This window comes from Halichondria panicea, chromosome 17 (assembly GCF_963675165.1).
Source record: "Halichondria panicea chromosome 17, odHalPani1.1, whole genome shotgun sequence".
NCBI lineage: Eukaryota > Metazoa > Porifera > Demospongiae > Suberitida > Halichondriidae > Halichondria > Halichondria panicea.
This window is the reverse complement of record NC_087393.1, coordinates 4,524,247-4,541,385: the sequence shown is the minus strand read 5'-3', so window position 1 is coordinate 4,541,385 and position 17,139 is coordinate 4,524,247. Positions and strand designations below refer to the sequence as shown.

The following is a 17,139-nucleotide window of genomic DNA, read 5'->3' as shown; positions in this document are numbered from 1 at the left end:
GCTCGAGGGTATAAATATTTGCGGAAAAACATTTTGCAGCGGCAATGCGCATGGTAATAAAGTCATCCTGGATTATAAATGTTTGTGGTACATGCTTAATAAGCCTCGATTCAAGGCCTATTAAAATAAGTATTTTAATCGGCCTTGAATCGAGGCTAATGGTTAATCAGCGAAAACCACAAACATTTATATCGTCTCGCTATACGACATCTATGATGCTATGATGCAGCAAGAAAAAGGAAGGCCTGGGAACGAGGCTAGGCATGCTAAGGTACACTGTTAAAAATGGGTAGTTACAATAGCACCCAAAGTGCTATGCCAACACTCACCTAATGGTGCTATCACAACACTAGGAGTGCAGTCGTAACTGCTACGTGTTACTAGAACAATAAAGGGTGCTATTATACACTTATAAGTGCTTGTGGAACACTTTAAACAGTGTTGTGCATGCACTTACCTAGTTGTTAAAATCATATTACTGTAACTATACACCAGATGGTGTTACTCAAATAAGAATTGTGTGATTGTAGCACTATACATGGTGCAATGTAAGCACCTCTATAAATCACCTGCATGCAAATCAAGGCCAGTCTATAATGATTCATGTAGTTGCATGTGTAAATAAATAGTTGCTTATAATTATAGTAACAAACCCGTTCCATTAAAATAGTTGAATCTGGTATAATTATTATACCTTTGTATTCAAGCATGCATGCAGGAGCAGATTATAATTATAGTCACCTTATTTATTATACTTATTATAAATTCTAATCACATGAGTAATTATGTATACAGGGGTGAAGCAGCACACTAGCTTGTACTGATGACGGAACAATCGGCCCGGCCTGTGAGGAACTTTCCAAGAAAAAATTAGTGCACTTTTCAAGTGTACCGGCAATATTTTAGCTATTCAGTATTTATAACTTATGTGCCGGATGAACCAGTTATCATTATTAGTTACTGTAACTATGTGTTTGAAGTTGCAACATCTATTGAGGACTAGACTATGTGCATGTCACGCTAACGGACAATTAATTATTAATGCTCAACAATAATTATTAACAATTCAATCGTCTGAAAAATCATACATCCTGTATTTAGCTAAGTAGCTGGCTTATAGTGTGTTCTTTCTACTCATACAGTTGCCCTGCAAATTTAACTCTTACTCTGCTCCCACCCCCCCTCTTCCATGCAAGGGCATACACTGATGATATGATCATAATTAATTGATGAGCACAGACTCAAATGCGTGGTGGGTAGCCAAGACTACATAAACAAAACAAAATCGTGGGTGGTAGATCTAATACGTGCAGCACTGATCTCACGTGAACCTTGAGATAGACAGCTGCCTGCATGAGAGTCTCTGCACACAGCTGCGTGCACCTTAACTGTACAAAGGCGCCGGGCCTACTCTAGCTGCTCTGGTACTACATGGACTAAGTTGCTAGATGTACTACACTGCAAGATGGCACACTGCTTTGACTCGGAACTATAGAGTAAGTTGCTGCAAAACCATTGTTGTGCTAAAAAGCTTGACATAGACAGACTGCAAGTCTACTACTCACTACTATAATTGTAACTATATAATAATTCTGGTTGGGCTTTGTGGGCAGCTGTCCGTCAGTCTGATATGTTGGGCTTTGTGGGCAGCTGTCTGTCAGTCTGATATGTTGGGCTTTGTGGGCAGCTGTCCGTCAGTCTGATATGTTGGGCTTTGTGGGCAGCTGTCCGTCAGTCTGATATGTTGGGCTTTGTGGGCAGCTGTCCGTCAGTCTGATATGTTGGGCTTTGTGGGCAGCTGTCCGTCAGTCTGATATGTTGGGCTTTGTGGGCAGCTGTCCGTCAGTTTGATATGTTGGGCTTTGTGGGCAGCTGTCCGTCAGTCTGATATGCTGGGCTTTGTGGGCAGCTGTCCGTCAGTCTGATATGCTGGGCTTTGTGGGCACTTGTCTGTCAGTCTGATATGTCGGGCTTTGTGGGCAGCTGTCCGTCAGTCTGATATGTTGGGATTTGTGGGCAGCTGTCTGTCAGTCTGATATGTTGGACTTTGTGGGCACTTGTCCGTCAGTCTGATATGTTGGGCTTTGTGGGCACTTGACCGTCAGTCTGATATGTTGGGCTTTGTGGGCAGCTGTCCGTCAGTCTGATATGTTGGGCTTTGTGGGCACTTGTCCGTCAGTCTGATATGTTGGGCTTTGTGGGCACGTGTCCGTCAGTTAGATGTATGTTGAGCGTTAGGAACACTTTCCTGTCAGACTGGTTTTTCGCACGTATCTACATTTGCATACAAATCATCATAATTATAATTTTTGTCTTCCGATTATTGTTAAACTAATTTCCAATGACAATACAAGATAATGGTTGTTTCTTACAAAATTATCGCATCGTAAGAGCTATAGGTACTCTTTTCATGCAGGGTTCATGGAGTCGAGCTATTTTAAACAAGGTTAAAGAATATGCGTCGCAAATTGAGATTCAACATCTGTCCAAAGATAAACCACTGCTCTTTAAAAGGAATAGTCCAAAAACAAAGCGTAACAAAGGTGCTATATCAGGAGTGATAATTATGATCGACCAGCAGTTACAGATGTGCGTATATACTTACCTTCTATCCACCACTGACCGATTATGTCTATGTAAGTCCACTATTAATCATTATTGTGTTTAAGCATATAGCTGTAAATGTTCGCAGTAGTAATAGAATTTTTTACCTATAGATTTACTTTTGAGGAAAGAATTCAAACAAAGGAGAACAATGTTAAGCTACAGGAGCTGGTCGAAGACTATGCAGTCACTGGTGCAGTCACAATCTAATGGTAAATAGAAACCCATATCTTCAAACATACATTTTTTTTTATTCAGTTCTTAAGATGATACTGTAATAAGAAGGATGCAGTACAAATGATATTTGTCAAGCTGCTGCTCCACGTATGTAATGCATAAACAGCTAAATTGATATACTGTTACAAATACTTGATACTTGAGAACAGATTCTTCTGTTGCCCTTGAATTCATCCTGTGTGGGGGGGTATATGCTTATTATAACGAGAATAACCCTGTCATCATACATATATAATTATACACAGTAATGCATGCACACTGGATATTTGATAGAATAAAAGGTGATATGTTAAAGTGTTAGGCTTTCGGCTTATTTGAATAATTGTCTCCTAATCACTTATATCACTGCCTACTGTTTTTGTGAGCCCCATCCTTATCCCATCATAATTATATACATGCAGGTGGATGACATGCAACGTTCGTTCAAGGTAGAAAAAGTGCTATTGAATCTGGATCAATGAACTACTTCGTCATCGTAGAGAAAGAAGTGTATGAAGTAGATTCATTCTATGAAACTCTTGTACAAGTAACTATGTTTTTGACATTTTAGTACCCACGTGCATGTCAGCATGGCACCCTTTTATTTTTTATTTTTAAGGTCCCGAACTGCCTAAGTGTATTGTGGTCGTAGTTATTAAACACTTTATGAGGTTATATAGGTATACATATCTTTATACTTTTATTGTATGCTATCGTGATGCATATCATTATACACATGCTATAATTATGTTATATACATCATTTAAGTCAAGCGCATGAGCTTATCAAGAAGTGCAATAAGCATGCATGCAATATTTTATGCTTTGCATGAAGAGTATAGCATGCAATGACAACTGTACCTGTAGTAACATAGTAACAGCAGCACCCATCCCCAGTGCTTTAATAACACCATTGTAGGTGTAGTTGTAAAAGTTACACACAGTTTGGAGTTGCAGTAACTCCAAGAAAGTGCAAGTACAGCACATTTTCATGCTGTTACAACTCCAAAATGAGTGTTTTAATAACACTAAAATCTGGTGCTGTAATAACTCCATATATGAGTGCCATATTTGGTACAATGGTTTTACCCCACTTTTGGGTGTTACAATAGCACCACATTTTTAACAGTGTAGAAGTCAGTTCCAAATAATGCAATGTGATGATGTCATAGCCATGGTAACACATTTTTGGGCCTCTTGTCATGGTATTGGTATGTCAACTTGCAGCTGTTCCCTCCTACCTATATAAGGCCACTCCAAGTGATACTCTGGTTTCTCGTACAGAAGTTTCTCTAATTGCATGCGGGCAGGCTGCTTTTGTCATTATGTCATATTTGCATACATTAACACACTATAATACGGTATAAGTATAGCCTATTTTTCAACCACTGTTTTATAGCAGTTAAAGTAGTCTATGAAAGTGCTCAAACAGCTCATTTTTGTGTCCACATACACACCAATCACTCTAACTCTTGTTGCGCTTGCGCACACACAGGGTTATGCATGAGGCTACATGCAAGAAGTGCATGCATTGGCTGCCAGTGCTCGCTCGACATCTATAGCAGAATATGATTTAGGACATCACTTTTTTGGTTATCTGGATTACAATAACTTGTTTCCCATAAATTTAACAGTGTTTCCCCCAGAGTAAGCAGGGGATTTGAAAATATGGGGACTATAAGCGGCAGAGCTACCTATAGGTGGTGGGTCCGGGAGGAGGGTCAGTTTTATATACATGCATGCACCTTTGACGTTATCTAATTGAGCTACACTATATAGGCTATCGCTCAGGAACAGCAGTTTGGGTATGCTATGAATAAAAAGTAAATACTTTGAATCAAATTAGAAGCGTGTAGGCTATAGAATATCAGCAATCTGAAAGTGACTGTGCCCAAGAAAGTTCACTAAGAGCAGTTTTCACAACAATGCGTGCTGATAATCATAGTGTACTGTTATGGAAGGTGAGAATTACATCTAGTTGTACTACTTTACATTATTCTGTGCAAGAGGCTTCTATTATAGAGACTATAAAATTATGATTTGGAGTTTTATTAACAGCTGATTGATAAATGAATGTTTTTCATAATTATGGATGCCTGTAGTAAACAGAAAGCACTAACACAGTTCACATACACCAGTTAGTATAAACTATTAAGAGACTAGGACTCAGGACTGTCAAGATGGAAAAAGTGAACATGATTATATTTATTTTCAGCTTATACGGGTAAGTTAAAACAAACAAAATCCTGTAGCATATTGTGCTTAGTGTCTATGTGCTGCTCAGTAGCAGCTCAAACTACAGCTGATCTTAGTGTCTATGTGCTGCTCAGTAGCAGCTCAAACTACAGCTGATCATGAAGTGGCACCTCGATGTTCCACTGGGTTTCCAGCCGTTGACTCTCTCCAACCGAGTACAGATCTCACTGAGATAGCTCCGGATTCTGGGACACAAGATGGAATACAAGTTATCACTCCAGGACTAAAGTTTAAGTGCTATGGACAAATCACAGAATGGAGAGCTCTAGTCACTGTCGAAGATTATAACACTGGTCTAAGATTAGTGCACACATTGTATCTACAAGTTTGGAGGTCAAGTCAAGATTTTGATGAAAAATTCGATCTAGTTGGATCTAACCTATTAAGTTATCGCCCTCGAACTGAAACAGTGACACTTGATAGTTCCAACATCACATTCGCAACGCTCACTAGTCAAGTTTCTGAAGATGAACGAATTCATTTCCAACCAAATGATGTACTGGGCTGGTACAGTCCAACAACACAAGGACTTACACTCGGTTTTGGTGTAGCTTTGCATAGCAACGACTCAAGCTCAGACCTACTTATCAAAGTGTCGTCAAGTGATCCCTGTGAGCTGTATATGTGCGACGAAGAAGTCCACAAACAATCCTCTCTCCCGCTCATTACTCTGCAGTATAGTGAGTTATATACATCAAAAGTGTCCTAGTTTACAGAATAATATGCAGCGCTACAAGCCATACATTTAGTGAACAAAATAACACATTGTCGGTAGGGGTTGGTAGTAGATTATGCTTGAGATATTACCTATTATGCTATGCTGAAGTTAACAGCCTACTATTCTTTTCAAATCGCCTATTATTCCCACATTACTCCTCCACATAGACACCATGTGATATTGCACAAGTATATAACATCAACTCGTGACTATAAATAATTGCTCTATCTACAGAATACCATGGAGATAAATTAACCATCAGTATACTTACATCACAACCATCAGCCTATGAAATGTTTATACTATGATTCATACTGACCCCTATTATGCCTGCCTAGTATGCCAGCACCAAAAAATGTTCCTATTATGTTCAAAATTATGCCAGCATAATCTACCAATCCCTAATTGTCAGGGTCATCTATAGTGGAGGGGCAGGGGTGAACCTTCCCCCCAAAATGTTGGACATTAGTATGTGCAATATGTAACTAGGTCTACGAGCATGTAATGGAGGGTGTGATCAATAAATGTGGGAGTGGCCAACCATTTTGCCAAACCCTTCAATCCTAGATGAAACCCTGATTGTATATAACAACTGTCTCCTATACAGAAACTACAGCTGCAACCTTAGGCACTGTTTCGGCTAACGGAATATGCACTCAACAAAATTCTCCGTTATCGTGTGCAGAATCTACAACACAGATTCAACCTACTCAAACCACATTACCCACCAACAACACCATGTCTACTGCCGATACGACTGTGTTTGTTATTGCTGGTGTAGTTTCAAGTGGGCTGCTTGTAGTAGCCATAATCATATCTATTTCTACTTTGATATGCATAAAAAGGCATGGCTGCATGGGTAAGTGTGCATGACAATATACATGAGTTGCATAGCATAAAAATGATGATTCAATTGAAGTATTCTTGCTTCCCATGCACTTAGTGCAATTAGTATACAGTATAGCTTCCCTTTGGTATGCACGGGTATGTTTATTGTTCAATAGACCATAATTATACCCATACGTATAGGTACCTGTATACAGCTATATATATACACTCCATGTTTCCTATCACACAGAGAGAATTGAAGAACATAACACAGAACCTATGTATGACTACATTGATACTAATCCGAGTGACATCTTAACAAATGGGAATCCAGCCTATGGGGAAGTTGCCACAACAAGTGATGACCACATGAACGAGGGAATGAGAGAAGCAGCAGACATTAGAGTGGCAGCAAACGAAGCATACGGCACTTCCACACAAATACATTCAACTATAACATATGACTGCTAAAACTGAGCATGCATAAAGATTATAGCATTATACACTTTACTATAACGCCTAGCATCCTGTGTTTATTGTAATTATATTCCTCAATACTTTGACATCGTAATGATACACATTAACAAATTCTGCATGGCTTACCATTTTATACGCACGTATATATAATTCGTTTCACAAAAGTGAAATCGTGTTTATGCGCATGATTCAACAGTTTAGCTGTGCAGCTGATGAACAACAGTGCTATGAATGATCATGCAATCAGGCAAATAATTATTATTCGATTTCAAGAAGCATGTATAGTATCTGCACAAGGACATGATGCATGGCAGAGCTTATTCGACTGGGGCGCACACAATTTGCCTCAATGTTTAGTCACGCCCATCACCCCCTCAGTTCGAGAGATGCCTGTCAGGCGGTCATAACATAAGTAACTAAAAGTCTTATGTATATATAGCGTTACACTCTCAAATACTTTTTGCATTTTACTATTTTCCCCCAGAGGTAAAGCAATTATCGCACAATCGATTAAAAGGATAATTATTATAGACTAGAATAACAAGATTGACGTAAAATCAACCAGTCATGAATAACATCTAAGTATTGGTCAGAGGGACACACCAATAACAGCAGGATAAAAAAATAACACTAACCACAACTTTTTTAGCACTGATGCTGACTGTTGGTCACACTACAGGTAAGTGAATGTACGCATATCATGTATATAAAGTGTATGCTAGTTATAGTATACACTGAGATAATTTCATATCCGTACAGCTCAGGATTGTATCCGTTCTAACTCTGATGGAGCGGACAGTCTGCCTAGCTTTGGAGACCCAGGGAATGGAGCCCCTCGAATTGAAATGAATCCGATCCTTGTCATCATTAAAAGTTACAAGTTCCACTGTTGTGGGAGAGTTGATGGTTGGGCTGCGTATGTGGAGCCTGGTGGCAGTGGTCATACTATAAATGCTTATACTCGATAAAGTTCCAGATATGGAGGCCTATGGGGGATAACAAAATTGGAGAGAACTCATTTCCTTCACTTATACTGACTAGACTCATTGAAGAAATACCAGCCAACAGTGAGCAGCTTAACTTCCAACCAGGAGATGTGGTTGGATATTATCTAGAAGACAACATAAACCAAAATGGAGGTCTGCAGTTTGATAGTGGCTTCACTTCTGAAGAGCTATGGTATGCGACTGGTAACCCTGACCTACAAAATGACAACTTGTTGGAAGTGGGCAATGCAGGGGACCTCAGCATGTTTACAAACTGACAAGGTTTGACTCAGTCAAACCTTGGACCAATCCTCTCCATATCACTTAGTGAGTGTGAACATGATGTGTTTCCTGTAAAAGTATTACACATAATTATATGTGTGATCAAATGTTACTGCTTTTATACTCATACTTCCCTCACTATAGCAATTACCTCTGCATATGGCTATATAACTGGCCCTCTACCTTCACCTCAACCATGTTCTGCCCCACCCCCACCCCCACACCCACCCCCATCACCACTGGACCTGGTACTCCAGTTGTTGTAGACAGTGAGTTGAGAACGTACTCATAAAATAGCTGTGTGGTCATCTTCAGACAGTGTGTGTATTAGTGCTTCAACATTGAAGTTCCTTCTCATTACAATAGTGTGGCTATATTAACCGGTTGACTGTTTTGCAGACTCTCTGATGGCAACGGATGGTACCTGTCCTCTACCAAACTTTGTCAGACCCGGTGGTGGGGGCCCAGTACAGGTCATTATACCTAGCTACAAGTTCAATTGTTATGGGCAAATTACTGAGTGGAGAGCATTTGTGGAGAGAAGAGGCCCTGTAAATTTTGATGATCAACCTTATTCCGTTTCATTCCAAGTGTGGAGACCAAACTCTCCTCCTGATGGCCAATACACTATTGTTGAATTCTCACCTATTCCACTGGCTGATCCTAACACTGACAGAGGAATAGTGACTGGGGTACCACTAGAGAGTGAGAGGATTGAGGTCCAATCAGGAGATGTGGTCGGGTTCTATCTGGAGAGTAGTATAATGATGATGATGGTATCCAGTTTGCTGGAGACAATTCTTATAATGTTTGGTTCGATTCTACTCGTTGTTTTGCACTCGACTCACCTTGTGTGTATTCGGCTGGTGATTTCAGCTCCATGACTGCAAAAGGCTTCTATTCATTGAAAAATTTATTGGCAACAACTGTATGCTGCATGCTGTGATTGTTGTTGCATGAAGTCATATAATTATGAATGTGTTTTGTGGGGTAAAAAGTGTGTAGTATATATAGCAATATGCACGCAATAGGCAACACAACGTATAGTGCTTTACAATAAAAGGATTGTCTGCAACCTAAATATCCAGATATACAATAAGGTTCTTGGATCAATGAACATGCAGTAAGTTTCGGGTCACCCATGCACCATTAAATTGAGCGTGGTTAATGGAATGCCTAAAGTAAACCGAGAGTACAAACACAGTTCACATGCACCAGAATAATTTATTGTGTGTAATTAAGAGATCAGGACTCTGGACTGTCAAAGATGGGAAGAATTAACATGTTTATGCTAATACCAGTTGTTTTCAGCTTATCAGGTAAGTTGAAACAAACACAATCCTGATGTACTGCATTATACTATAGTGTCTATATGCTGCTCAGTAGCAGCTCAAACTACAACTGAAGTGGTTCCTCAATGTGGCACTGGGTTTCCAGCCGTTGACTCTCTCCAACCGAGTGCAGATCTCACTGAGATAGCTCCGGATTTCAGGAATATACAAGTTATCACTCCCGGGATCAAGTTTGAGTGCCATGGACAAATCACAGAATGGAGAGCTCTAGTCACTGTCAAAGATCAAGAGACTGGTCTAAGACTTACCCACCTATTATATCTCCAAGTTTGGAGGCCAAGTCAAGATTTTGATGAAAAATTCGATCTAGTTGGATCTAACCTATTAACTTATCGCCCTCGAACTGAAACAGTGACACTTGATAATTCCAACATCACATTCGCAACGCTCACTAGTCAAATTTCTGAAAACAAACGAATTCATTTCCAACCAGATGATGTACTGGGCTGGTACAGTCCACCATCACAAGGACTTACACGAGGTTTTGGTGTAGCTTTGTATAGCACCGACTTGAGCTCAGAACTACTTATCAAAGTGTCGTCAAGCGATCCCTGTGAGCTGTATACGTGCGACAAAGAAGTCCAAAAACAATCCTCTCTCCCGCTCATTACTCTGCAGTACGGTGAGTTATATACATCAAGAATAATATGCAGCGCTACACAAGTCCATACATTTGTATATATAGAATCAGACTGCATGCACAAAAATGACACATTGTTTAACTATCTCCTACAGAAACTACAGCTGCAACTTTAGGCACTGTTTTGGCTAACGGAATATGCACTCCACAAAATCTTCCGTTATCGTGTCTAGAATCTACAACACAGATTCAACCTACTCAAACCACATTACCCACCAACAACACCATGTCTACTGCCGATACGACTGTGTTTGTTATTGCTGGTGTAGTTTCAACTGGTGGGCTGCTTGTAGTAGCCATAATCATATCTATTTCTACCTTGATATGCATAAAAAGGCATGGCTGCATGGGTAAGTGTGCATGACAATATACATGAGTTGCATACCACAACAATGATTCAGGGTCTCCTACTTCCAATAGTATTGTACTGCATAGCTTCCTACTAATTGGTTGTTTAATTGACCATGTATTGACTATGCATCGGTATTTATATACTATGATATTATCCTATAGATATTGAAGATTTATCACAAGTGTGGCCAGTAACTGCACGAGTGCCTGCAAGGCACGAGTGACAGTTACTATAGGCACAAACGAGTTTTTAAAAAGCAATAAAGTTATGTATACACTCCATGTTTCTTATCACACAGAGAGAATTGAAGAACATAATACAGAACCTATGTACGACTACATTGATACTGATCCAGGTGACATCTTAACAAATGGGAACCCAACCTATGAGGAAGTTGCCACGACAAGTGATGACCACATGAACGAGGGAATGAGAGGAGCAGTAGACAATATATACACATGACTGCTAAACTGTCTGCATGCATGAAGATTATATAGCATTAGCTACATAAGGCTTATAGCATCCTGTGTTAATTGTGTAGCATAATAACATTCTCTGCATGGCAAATGCTTGACAGTACACATTATAATTATCGGTAAACTATTTTTGTATGGCTATAACATTATAATTATAATTTTATGTTTAAAAGTATATGCTATGCACATTCAACAGTTTTGTTGTGCAGCTGATGAACAACAGTGCTTTGAATGTTTTTATTACTCTTTTTGAGATTTCAAGTGCATGTGTATAGTTGCACAAAGACATGGCATGCAGAGATTTCACTGGGCCCACACGATTGCTAGATATTTCACTGGGCCCACACGATTGCTATAGGACGCTTGCCTCGATGTTTAGCCCCCTCCCTAGTTAAAGAGATGTCAGGCAGTAATGCATGCTACTGCCTCAGGCAAAAGCATTGTCTTTTTAAATCGCTTAATATTTCTTGCCATTGCCAAGTTTTACTCATGCTGAAGAAGTTCTGAACACTCGATCACGTTGCTCCTGTATACGAATAAACTATAGTTAGTCTGAAGCTATTTATTAGCTCCACATGCATATACCTGCAACAAACAATTTAAGCTCTCTAATTGCAAGTATCCCGAACGTATGTGAGGGTTCCACTAAGCCATTAGTGCTTCTAAATCACGCGAAAACTTCCTAAATAGTGTCTAAGCTTAGATCATGTATTATAGCAACCACGAATATCTAGCCAATCAGGCTACATGATTAAAGTGAAGTATACACATAATTTTTAAAGTTGAAAGGAACACTACCTCTAACCAATCAGATTGCAGGCTGACATAATCTAATCGGGATTTAAGTAGTGGCATAGTAGAAACGACCACTATAAAATTGAATTTGTGCAAAAAGTGCATGGATCTACAGTATAGGCTTAGCCCAATTATGAAAAGTGAATTCGAGGAAGTCTTGTGAAAAAGATAAGAAGTTGTGCTGTTCCCTGCAGTGAAGCCCCATTGGTGAGTAGACAAGGAGAGAGTTTGCATGGAGGTGCATGGGTTGCCATGACACTCAGTATGTGCCTTTCCACTGATAACAGGTATTGGTCCGTAGTTAGCAGGATTTTCTCTGTCACCAGAATTTGGAATTTGAGTCACTCGAACAAACTTTCAGTCTCTGGGAACCTTACCAGAGAGGCTGGGTACTATAGAATGTGCTGTGTTTTTTTGGCATTTAGAGCCGAGATACCATCAGCTCCAGTTGATTTTTTTACTTCCAGTGTGGTGAGAAGTGGAAGACTTTTCTCCTTGGGTAAATTAGACAGTGAGTATTAGTGTCAAACAAGCTGTTTCCTGATGTGTTAGTTGTATGTATGTGGTTCAGTATAATTATAGTAGAGAAACCCTTCAGGCAACCTAATATGGCCACAAAGTCTGGTCATCAGGACACTGTAAATAGACGTCTATATATATAGATGTTTGTCATAAACTGCAATCTGATTGCCTGGTTAGAGGAAGTGCTCTATCTAACTTAGAAAATCATGTAATATACTTATACTTAGACAATCATGTAATTCACTTAGACAACACTTAGACAATCATGTAGCAAAGTTTAGACAAGTCTGATTGGCTAGAGACTTGAATAATTGCTATGATCTAGACACTGTTTACGACATGATTTAGAAGCCCTCAGGGCTAGTAGAACCCTCACTAGGTTCGGGATACTACAACCAGCCCTTTGGGCTTCTAAACCAGGATAAACTTCCTAAACAGTGTCTATAACTATTATATAGATCTATGCACCGCAGCTAGACTACAGATTGTAGCTACAATAGAAATGGCACTAATCACTATTTCACTAGCACTGGTACTAATTGCTAATCACGTTACAGGTAAGTGCATGTACAGAGGTGCACAATGACAGTGTCATGTATTATAGTGTATACTGGCTATAGTACTGAGATAATTTCATAGCTTTGCTTATGATTGTTGTACAGCTCAAGAATGTGTCCGTGGTAACTCTGATGGAGCAGACAGTCTGCCTAGCTTCTTAGACCCAAATAATTGGAACTCTATAGTTCGTGTGAATCCGATACAAGTCATCATTAAAAGCTACGAGTTCCACTGCTGTGGGAAAGTTGGTGGTTGGGCTGCGTATGTGGAGCCTGGTGGCAATAGTCATACTAATGCGTACTCCATAAAGTTCCAGATATGGAGACCAACGAGTGAGAATAGTGCAAGTTGCATAAAAATTGGAGAGAATTCCTTTTTCCCTGCTACTCTTACTAACAGCTACATTGCTGCAACACCACTTCCCAGCCAACAACTTGACTTCCAACCAGGAGATGTGGTTGGATATTATCTCCAGCAGGATGGTGGCACTAATGGAGGTCTGCAGTTTGATGCTGGGTTCACTTCTGAAGAGCTATGGTATGCGACTGGTAACTCTGGCCTACAAAATGACAACTCACTGGAAGTGGGCAATGCAGGGGACCTCAGCATGTCTGCAAGCCTTGGACCAATCATCTCAATATCAATTAGTGAGTATCAATCTATGTTATTTTGTCAGAACACTCAAGTAAAAATGGAAAATATACACCTGGCCCCCATTGGAGTTTTTCATGAATTCTATAGATGTCAGTTCTCGTCTTATAGCATACTGGCAGATCACATCAAAGGGGCCGCATTTCAGGGCAAGTTTTGTGCAGTAACATCTAGCTAGCAATTAATTCGTACCAAATGGCCCGTATACCGAGGCGGCATACTTCAGAGAACCGGAATACCGGTATAGCGAGATTCTACTGTATGCATGCCTCTACACAGGCTCTTCCTTTTCTGTTCTTTGTCACAATCGTTCATAAGAACTATATAGAAAAAATACGCTCATGTCTTTCTTTGCTGCCTCATTTCGTCTTTTTGTTTTTGCTGCCTTCTATTTATGTTGAGATACCGTATTATTCGAGCTCGAGGGTATAAATATTCGCGGAAAAACATTTTGCAGCGGCATGCACGCATGGTAATAAAGTCATCCTGGATTATAAATGTTTGCGGTACATGCTTAATAAGCCTCGATTCAAGGCCTATTAAAATAAATCAAGGCTAATGCTTAATCAGCGAAAACCACAAACATTTATATCGTCTCGCTATATGGTATCTATGATGCTATGATGCAGCAAGAAAAAGGAAGGCCTGGGAACGAGGCTAGGCATGCTAAGGTAGAAGTCAGTTCCGCAATGTGATGATGTCATAGCCATGGTAACACATTTTTGGGCCTCTTGTCATGGTATTGATATGTCAACTTGCAGCTGTTCCCTCCTACCTATATAAGGCCACTCCAAGGATACTCTGGTTTCTCGTACAGAAGTTTTTCTAATTGCATGCGGGTGGGCAGCTTTTGTCATTATGTCATATTTGCACACTATTTTGTGCCACATGCATGCGTAGTAGAAATAATGAGAAGAATAAACTGATGCGGGCGGTAGTGATTGATTTTGTCGGTGTTATATATACATACTAGGATGTTAAGGCTTCCAGTGCAATTTGATTTTGTCTGTATATATAGCTATAGCGTTCTAAGTACAGAGCTAACTACTAAGTAGAGTAGCAACACTTCATGGATAAGTTTTGCTATGCACTTTTATGAAAAGGCTGCAACAAGTAACCGAACTACGTAGACATAACATCGAGAACCATGCAAGCATTACTTTCAGCATGGTATACATATCCAACTGATAGGTTATTGCTGCATGCATAGTTTTAATTCAATTATTAATGTACACTATAGCAACCACTGTGGACTGTCCCTCCACCTCGACCATGGTCCTAAACCCCACCTATGTGGCCACTGTGACCCCATTAACTGTTAATGGTGAGTTATGCATGTGTAATACAGAGAAGGTTCGACAAGGTCAAAAGGTCAAGGATAACAACACTAGCGTATTGCATTCCTGACCTTTGGATTCAATGCTTAACACGCATATAACGCAAACTGTACTTTAATCGTTTGAAGGCACATTAATACCTTTTTTTGATGTAAAAGAACTAAGCTTATAATTATAGTCTAAGCGACGTCTTTGAAGGCTGCCAATGCTTGTATTTTTCTTGCGTTTCCAAAGCGTTGGTGAAAATTGGGGTGGTGTAGAGTTCAAAAGGTTAAGCTAGAATTTCTCGCTTCCTACTGATGTACCTGAGGGGTACATTGGATTGATTGTTATTATTTTGTTTGAAGAATCAAGAGAAAATGATGAGAGATCTGGGGTACATCGATGAATCAGCATCAAGTTGAATCTCCATTAGAAACATAGAGCAAGTGATTAATTCATTAATGACCTTTTGACCGTGTCGAACCTCCTCTGTGTGTATAGCATAATGACTGAAATAGACAGGCACAAGTATGAGGGCGAGCTAGTTGCTTGTATATATATATTGCATAAAACGACCATGTAATAGAAAGGACATGCACACGCCCTGTTACCTTATACAAACTACATAATAGACAACAGACTGAAGGTATAATATTATGTATTTTCGTCATGTACACAATAATTACAGAACCAACAACCATAGCAGTAAGTGCTACTCAAGGCAAGATTGGAATATCCTCTGAGACAATACTGCCCTCTAGTAGTGACTTCGGACTTCAAGCCGAGTCTAGCTCTGTGTCAGCACCTATAACCACCATTGGTCTACCACAACCAAGCAGTGCTACTCTAGACAATATTGGAATGACAATATTACCCTCTAGTAGTGACTTCGGACTTCAAGCTGAGTCTAGCTCTGTGTCAGCACCTATAACAACCACTGGTCTACCACAACCAAGCAGTTCTCCCATGAACTCTCCTCAAGTCACACCAGCAGTTACTACAACACAACCTCAAGAAGTGAACGTGGGACTGTTTGCTGGAATCGCAGTGTCTGTTGCAGTACTAGTGCTGTTGGTCATACTGACTGCAGTGATGCTTTTGGCTTGTGTGGTGACAAAGAAGAGGGAAAACAAACGACAAAGAGGTATGTTCAAACCTATATGCACTATAAATATACATGTATACTATTTATATATGTCACAGCAGAAGTGGCAATGATAAGAAATGAAGCCTACGTTGGAGTAAGACAGTCGAGTTCTGACAATGGCCCCTCAATACCCACCACAGAGAATGAGGCATACACTAGTGTCACTGCTAACACCGAGGCTGAAGAATATTATGACTATGTTGTGTAATGAACAAAACCTAACGGGTGACCCTCTCAGAGTTCCACAAAACTTCACATATAATGTCTATATAGCCTATGGTAGAGTAAAACTACAGCAATAATTTGTATGGTCCTGCGATGGAATGTTTTCAGAGAGTGTATCTTATAGTTTATGCAAAAAGCTTCTGATTTTGAGTTTCCACAACAGCTGCATGCTGTGATTGTTGTTGTATAAAGTTTGGCTTGAAGCCATAATAGTAAATACATGTGTTTTGTGGGTTAAAAAGTGTACAGTGGCAATAAACACACAATAGGCGACATTATTATATTGCATGGCTTTTATATGAAAAGGATGGTCTGCTCTTAATTGCATTGTTGCAAGGTTCTTGGATCAATGAAAATGCAATATAAGTTTCGGGTTACCCATGCACCATTAAATTGAGCGTGGTTAAAAAATAATGGGATGCTTAAAGTAAACCGAGAGTACATGCAAACAAAGTTCACAAGCACCAGAATAATTTATTGTATGTAATTAAGAGACCAGGACTCTGGACTGTCAAGATGGGAAGAATTAACATGTTTATGCTAATACTAGTTGTTTTCAGCTTATCAGGTAAGTTGAAATAAACACAATCCTGTACTGCATAATAATAGTGTCTTGTGTGCTGCTCAGTCAGTAGCAGCTCAAACTACAGCCGAAGTGGCACCTTGATGTTCCACTGGGTAATTAGTCGTTAATTTGTGCATTCATGCATGTAGATCTGTTGTGATAGTTGTGAGG

At 39.7% G+C, this 17,139-nt stretch overlaps 3 protein-coding genes and 1 long non-coding RNA gene across 8 annotated transcripts; all 4 read left to right on the top strand.

The window, feature by feature from the left end:
* The first annotated feature begins 267 nt into the window (after positions 1-267).
* LOC135351668 (uncharacterized) lies at positions 268-3,582 on the top strand. 2 transcript variants are annotated; one of them, XR_010399476.1, is made up of 5 exons: positions 268-1,496; positions 2,417-2,636; positions 2,718-2,816; positions 2,863-2,928; positions 3,243-3,582. It is a non-coding gene; the product is annotated as an uncharacterized LOC135351668 (long non-coding RNA). The 2 variants fall into 2 exon arrangements; XR_010399475.1 differs by lacking the exon at positions 2,863-2,928.
* Positions 3,583-4,967: 1,385 nt separating this feature from the next.
* On the top strand, positions 4,968-7,168 carry LOC135351664 (uncharacterized). The gene is made up of 4 exons (XM_064550731.1): positions 4,968-5,043; positions 5,104-5,755; positions 6,401-6,652; positions 6,872-7,168. The coding sequence occupies exons 2-4, from the start codon at positions 5,137-5,139 to the stop codon at positions 7,090-7,092; spliced, it is 1,092 nt and encodes a 363-aa protein (XP_064406801.1). The 5' UTR covers positions 4,968-5,043; positions 5,104-5,136; the 3' UTR covers positions 7,093-7,168.
* A 2,385-nt stretch (positions 7,169-9,553) lies between these two features.
* On the top strand, positions 9,554-11,399 carry LOC135351666 (uncharacterized). 3 transcript variants are annotated; one of them, XM_064550734.1, is made up of 4 exons: positions 9,554-9,685; positions 9,753-10,340; positions 10,454-10,708; positions 11,009-11,399. In XM_064550734.1, exons 1-4 carry the CDS (start codon positions 9,634-9,636, stop codon positions 11,170-11,172), a joined length of 1,059 nt encoding a protein of 352 aa, XP_064406804.1. In that variant the 5' UTR covers positions 9,554-9,633; the 3' UTR covers positions 11,173-11,399. The 3 variants fall into 3 exon arrangements, with proteins under 3 accessions (XP_064406804.1, XP_064406803.1, XP_064406802.1); XM_064550733.1 differs by having other exon boundaries at positions 9,750-10,340; XM_064550732.1 differs by having other exon boundaries at positions 9,566-9,685; positions 9,732-10,340.
* Positions 11,400-12,995: 1,596 nt separating this feature from the next.
* On the top strand, positions 12,996-16,633 carry LOC135351662 (uncharacterized). 2 transcript variants are annotated; one of them, XM_064550728.1, is made up of 5 exons: positions 12,996-13,060; positions 13,166-13,708; positions 14,953-15,036; positions 15,720-16,175; positions 16,238-16,633. In XM_064550728.1, exons 1-5 carry the CDS (start codon positions 13,006-13,008, stop codon positions 16,384-16,386), a joined length of 1,287 nt encoding a protein of 428 aa, XP_064406798.1. In that variant the 5' UTR covers positions 12,996-13,005; the 3' UTR covers positions 16,387-16,633. The 2 variants fall into 2 exon arrangements, with proteins under 2 accessions (XP_064406798.1, XP_064406797.1); XM_064550727.1 differs by having other exon boundaries at positions 16,235-16,633.
* Positions 16,634-17,139: the final 506 nt, after the last annotated feature.